The following is a 6,780-nucleotide window of genomic DNA, read 5'->3' on the forward strand; positions in this document are numbered from 1 at the left end:
GGTCAAGGAGAAACATTAGTAGCAAAAATTTAAACAAAATAAACCTTTTGTATATTTTATACAATAAAATTCTGGCATATTACTATTTTAATTGTAACAAGCTCTGATTTTTTGGGGGAAAGGAGTTTCATATGGAGCAGCAGTATATTATAGGAATTGTATAGGCACACAATTACTTTATCACAACTCACAAAGCTCCAAGCCAATATTTTAATTTTAAACCATCACTTTCAGCAGTCTGGTTTGAACAGTGACCTTCCATATAGCTTACAAATTAATGGTGTAACTAGGAAGTACGTACAAATAAATTGATACAGGACAGAGAGGAGACTGTGAAAAGGGAAGCGTAACAGACGACTTATTTCATAGGAGGGTAGGTGAACTAAACTAATCTGAACTGCTTTAGTTTATCACAAAGACATTTAATTTATTTCATTATACTCTGCGGGCAAGTTAAAGCACGCCAAGGCCTTAACATATTCAAGGAGATGAGTGTAGCGGACAAAGGCTCCTTCAGAGAGCAATATTTAATAAAACTTAAAGTAGGTCTCAGAAGAGTCGTAGAATGTGTATTAACTATGGCACCAACACTTGAGATACGCTGTTCACATGCATGTGTTTTAAAGTAATTGCCATCACACACATACACACACATCCCAAAAATGATTTTAATATAGGTATGGGGAGTGAGGCTAGAGAAATGAAGAGAGGCCACAAAAGAGATGGATAATGAACAGTCCACAGGTAAGAAGGCTAAATGTTCATGTAAGAAACAAGAGACGTTTTTTCGTTAGTTATGATGGGAGATGGCAAATCTACACCCAGATCAAAAGGTTTCCATTTTTCCAAATGGAGTAGGATATTTCAGCAAATGACTTAAAATAACCTAATTTGTTTTTCACGTTTTGTAAAACACGTTTTAATAAAATTATCATTTAGCTAGAATAATCAAGTTTCATTATTTATTCTGATCAATATTTACACAGAGAAACAGAAGCCTAAGTATGAAAAAACCCTACGATTATAGAAGGCCGATTTTCCTCTAAATTCTTCATACATGGTACTACAAAATACCGTGTGTGAATCATAAGGCAGCCAAAAAAAGTGTGTGTTTTGTTCTAAAGAGAGATTTAAAAAGAGGGAAGTGATTCACTAGTTCAGGGAATTACAGATTATTATAGCAACCAAAATGAGAAAGCAACTTTCCCCACCAAATATTTGAGGGAGGCATGGAGGAAAGGAAACTAGAAGGATATATAATCAAGTTTTGAAAACCAGGTGGGCAATTTTTAATTGTATGAAAAAACAAATAAAATTAGAGAACATGAGGAGAAAATGGGGGTGGCACAGCTCCATTTACAGAAAATAGTCTGGAGATGACATTCTGCAACCCCCAAAAAAACGTAGTCAAAGAGCAGGTATTCAATAAGAACATAAATGTGGAAGTGCAATAGCCACCGCCAGGCACAATAAAAGACAACTGAGGATTCCACAGCAAGTAGATCAAGAGAAGAACGAACACTGGGAATGCGCTGAAGACAGTGATAGAGAGATTTAAACATGGGAGTTGAAGGAAGTAAAAGATGTAAGGTCTAGGACAACTATGATTTCTGGTCCTGAGTAGACATCTAAAGTCTAAATTACTGAGAGTGAGAGTAGAACCAGAGATCTAAGACTAAGAGGATCAAAACAGAAAGACCAAGCAAGTTTAAAAAGAGGGAAGGTTACGTATCCTATAAAATTGTAACATTCCTTCCCATCACCTTAAAGTCTTGATGCTGTGAGTTCTAACTTGAAAAATATTATCAAAATTATTCTTGTACAAGTGATGACCACAAGGATTTTAAGGTAAATTATATTGCACTAGAGCCAGAAATGAGTTACTGTTGCTATGGTATTAAAAGATCATTTTAATATTGAAGATTGTTAAGGGCCTGCTCTTGCAGCTCTTAGTGAATGATTTAAGAATGAATTTCCTGTGTTCAGATGTTTTCCACCATTATATTGTAACACACTATCATAGAATCATAGAAATGTAGGCCTAGAAGGGACCTTAATAGGTCATCTACTCAAGTACTATAAGCCTGTATTATACTATTCTTCTACTAAACCATACAAGTTGCTTGGGCATTTTTCTTTCTAAATTCCTCTTTTCATTTGCACTTTATACATCTACTTTATTGGGAATGGTTCACAGAACACAGTAACTTTTATTTAATAGAAAACACATTTGGGCAGGTCACTGATTTTTTGTACCCATTGTACATCACTAATATACTTTTATTAGCCAATTTAAAGTGGTTAGTAAGGGTAGTTTCAATCTAATGAGCAAACAAGACATTTAGAAACTGACATTCTAGAATTCCCATTAAAGACTCAGCAAGATGAACTGCAAAGCAAAGGTCCTCTTTACACCTATCACATTAAAGGGGTATATTCCCCTAAAACATAATTAAGATGCTTTTATGTATTGATATTGGTTTAATAAATGATACTGTACATTTTAGATCACAATTAAATTTGTACACTGGATGCTACACACTCTTTTAAACCTCAATTATATAAAACAATAGTGAAGTTGGTACAAGTATTCATCTTTTCCCATAAACATACCTAACTCCAAACAAAGTTTGAGGTGTGTGGGGTTTTTTGTTTTTTAAAAGGTTACATAAGTACCACCTTCTCTCAGTCAAAAGTTTAGTAATTAAGTTTTAGGGGGACCCATCCCACAAATAGTGGCATCCAACCCTAACTTTGCTCATTTGATTAGTCCTACTAAAGGTAATGGGACTACTGATGCAAATAATGTTACTCCTATATGTATACGAGGTTGGTCTTTCAGATAGCAAATAGAAACTAAAAATTAAAATAGCGTCCGTTATTTATGTAAGCGAAAAATAGTTTTAACTTAAAACAAAGTCTGATAAATAATTGAGTAGCTTGTTTCTTAGAATTTTGAAAAAAACCTCAGTACCAAAATTTAAGAACTTTGAAGAGTAACTATTTACAGTACAAACAATGGATATGTTATATTTAACTGCATATTACAAATCACATCTAGGAGAAGCGTTTTGGTGTGTCAAGGATTTATTTAGCATGACCTGTGTTTTTATGAATTGGAAGTGCCATGTCCAGATAAATTATGCAACAGAGAACAATGAACAAATCAATAGTCAAAGATGTACAGAGAATGGAGTTGCAGATGATATCCAATCAATTCAGGAGGATTCCAAGAATTATCAGCTTTCATTTAAAGTGCTGTCAAAATAAATCTGGCACACAAACTTTTCATTTTTTAAACTGATATACATGGGTACCAAAACCTAGTAGCAGGCTAACAAATGTGCCATTGTTGGGTCATCTACAGGGCTATTACGGCCTCTATGAGATTTGTTCACTCCTGCACAAAGATAACTAGACATACAGGTCCAAAAATCAAAACTGAGAAGGCAGACAGGGCAATGCCAGGAGGTGACAACGTCCAGAATCCATTTCTCCCTCTGGGAGGAGCCTCGCCCCAACATCCAAGGGCAGGAGGCACCTGTTGCTGTGAGGCCCTTTCCCTCCTGCTGCGTGGGGCTCCTTGGGGCCTCCTTCAGATGCCGCGGCTTCTCCTGCAGGAAGTTCCCGTCCGTGCCTACTTCCGGGACCCAAAAAACCTGCGGGGCGGAGGAGCCCCGCTGTGAGGCGGCCCCAGGGTGCAGCCGGCTGGGACCGCCTCAGGCACCAAAGGGGGGGTTGGAGAGAGTGACGGGGGGCCCCTCACCCCAGTGATCTGGCTGTGGGGGGAGAGATCCCCAAACCACCGCGGAGCCCAGTCAGCCTCCCCCTGGTTACAGGGGCGGCACCAGGCTCCTCTTCTCCGGCGGCTGCTGCCGCCCCAGGGGCGGTGACTGCTCCCCGTCCTCCTCCTGCAGCAGCTCGTCTAGCTCCCCGTCCTCCTCCAGCCCGTCCTGGGCCCGGCGGCGCCGCAGCTGCTGCAGGGCCCGCCGGTGCCGCTCCTGCAGCCGCCGCAGCTGGGCCGCGAGCGCCGCTTCCTCCTTCTCCTCCTGCGGCGGCTCGGGGGCGGGGGCGGGGCCGGGGCCGGGCCGGGGCGGCGCGTCGGGCTCCGGGCCGGGCCCCAGCAGCGCCTGGCGGAAGAGGCTGCGGTTCTCCCGGCGCAGGCGGCGGTTCTCCAGCCGCAGCCGCGCGTTCTCGTCCCGCAGCCGGGCGTTCTGGCGCTCGCGCTCCTCGCGGGCCCGCACCGCCTCGCTGTGGCTGGCGGCCAAGTCCGCGTATCGCTCCGCCAGCTGCTGCGGCGAGCCGCCCGCCAGGCCCCGCCAGCCGCACGCCGCCTCGCCTCCGCCAACGGCCGGCCCCCGGCCCCTCCGCGAGCCCGCGCCGGGCCCGCAGCTCCAGCGCCGTCCAGCACCGCGCATGCGCCTCATCCGTGCAGTGCCTTCGCGGCTCTGGCTCCGCCCGCCTCCTCGGCGCAGCCGCGGAAGTAAGACGCTTAATGCTGACGCAGCGTTATGCAAACGAGGGGGCGGGGCTACAGGCTGCTGGAGCGGGACGGAGCAGCGCGTGCTGCCCGCTGTCTTTGTGGCCCTTGCAGGGCCGGAGGTGCAGGGCGGGCCGCAGGGGCGCCTCCTCTCCCTTTTTAAAATATTTTTTAAATAGCAGAACTCGCCCACTAAATCATGTGGGGAAGGTCAGGGCACCTGCTCTGAAAATACAAAGCGATCCAGCAAGCCACGCTTTCCGCAATTACAGAAGGATTCAACCGGCTGATTACTATTTCATCATTATTTATTTAGTGGTGACAGTATGCCCCCACCTTATACAGTATACATGAAGTCCCCGTGCCAAAGGGCTTACAGTATAAAGGCCTGATCCTACAAACAATACTGAGCATAGCGACCATACTGGGGTCTGCATTAAGAAAATCCAGTGCAGGCTCTAGACTTGAAGATCTAAACTGATAACTAAATATGTTTGTACTGCTCACTGGTAGGGATAGTTCCACTGAAATAAGTGGAATTTTCTAACAGAAGACTGCCATGTGAAAAAAAAAACTAATTTACATGATGACAGGTTTCAGAGTGGTAGCTGTGTTAGCCTGTATCAGCAAAAACAGTGCGGAGTCCTTGTGGCACCTTATAGACTAACAAATTTATTTGGGCATAATCTTCCGTGGGCTGAAACCCACTTCATCGGATGCATGGAGTGGAAAATACAGTAAGAAGATATATATAGCAGTACATGAAAAGATGGGAGTTGGTGATTTTTCATCCTGTTGATAATAGCCCACTTTAATTGATTTGTCTCGACCCCCCCCCCACTCGGTAAGGCAACTCCCATCTTTTCATGTACTGCTATATATGTCTTCCTACTGTATTTTCCACTCCATGCATCAGATGAAGTGGGTTTCAGACCATGAAAGCTTATGCCCAAATAAATTGGTTAGTCTATAAGGTGCCACAAGGACTCCTCGTTGTAATTTATATCAGTAATCCCACTAGAAGAAATAAAAGTCCATATTGTGAAGGGTCCAAATCAATGTAATTCCACTGAGTGCAGATGTAAATACAAGTAGGATCTGGGCCTTAGGCCTCAATCCTTCTAACATTTTTTCCACGTAAGTAACTTTCCATGACTGAGTAGTCCTACTGGGTTCATTGGGACTACTCATATGTATATAGTATTACATGTGCATATATATGTTCAGGATTGAAGCATCAGATTGTAAACTCTTTGTGATAGAAACCAGGTGTTACGGTATGCTCTGCGTGGCACTGAGCCACTGTCTGGGCCTGAGCCAAAGCCCCATCAAGGTCAATGGAAAGAATCCCATTGATTTTAACTGATTTTTGGATCAAGTGGTTGGTGCTCAACAAAACCGTAAATAATTTTTTAGAACTGTTTCTTCCATAACAGGCAGGTGCTTATTTACATTTTTTTAAAAATTGAAAATCACTGTAGCCTGGAAGTATCTCAGTATTGCTGTAAAGTAATTTTGCCAGATCTGCTGGTCAGCAAAAATGAATTTACAGCAAATATTTCCAGTAATAAACTCCAAAGAAGAGGCTGACTGAGAACATGAAAATAATTTAATGCAAATAGGTGACCAGTCTGATTTTGCATTGAAATAAATAGGCACTAAAATTTAACAGTTTTACTGTTTCTGTTTAGAAAATTGGTAGATGTGCCTATCATGAGGGCACGCTGGCACTTTATATCAAAATAAGGGCTTGATCTCAAAAAGAGCCCCATGGACCTCTGTTGAAATTAGTCAGAGTAGAAAGCACTTAACCCCACAGTGGATTAGGCCCAAGAAATTATTGTGGAATGGGGTGCAGTGTAGATCTTGGGCTTTGTGTGATCAAAGCACTTAGGGTAATATTCACACTGAATAGTACCTGACATCACTGAGTTTAATGGGGTTACCTGTGGGTAAGGTAATATTCAATATGGGTAAAGGCATCACAATCTGGCCCTTATTTGTTTATTCATATATTTGTCAATTTCTTTTTTAAAAATGCATCTACTCCATATTGTAGGCACATATACAAGGAGTTAGTAAAATACAGATAGAAATCAAAGGACCAATTTTCACATAAACATCATTCTCACATGCCAAAACTAACTTTGTCTGTGCCTCAGATTCCCCAGCTATCTGCAAAACAACCCATTGAAATCTTAGATGAAAGGTGCTATAGCTATATAAGTACAAAGTATTAAAGTTACAATTTGAGGCAGGATTATATGCAACAACATAGGCAAGCATGAGCATAAGGAACC

The 6,780-nt window shown here is 42.6% G+C and overlaps 1 protein-coding gene across 1 annotated transcript; it reads right to left on the bottom strand.

Moving 5' to 3' along the window:
- Nucleotides 1-3,069: 3,069 nt before the first annotated feature.
- TUSC1 (tumor suppressor candidate 1) lies at nt 3,070-4,452 on the bottom strand. Its single transcript, XM_077817721.1, has one exon. It carries the CDS (start codon nt 4,425-4,427, stop codon nt 3,834-3,836), a length of 594 nt encoding a protein of 197 aa, XP_077673847.1. The 5' UTR covers nt 4,428-4,452; the 3' UTR covers nt 3,070-3,833.
- Nucleotides 4,453-6,780: the final 2,328 nt, after the last annotated feature.

The sequence above is a fragment of the Eretmochelys imbricata genome, chromosome 5 (assembly GCF_965152235.1).
Source record: "Eretmochelys imbricata isolate rEreImb1 chromosome 5, rEreImb1.hap1, whole genome shotgun sequence".
NCBI lineage: Eukaryota > Metazoa > Chordata > Testudines > Cheloniidae > Eretmochelys > Eretmochelys imbricata.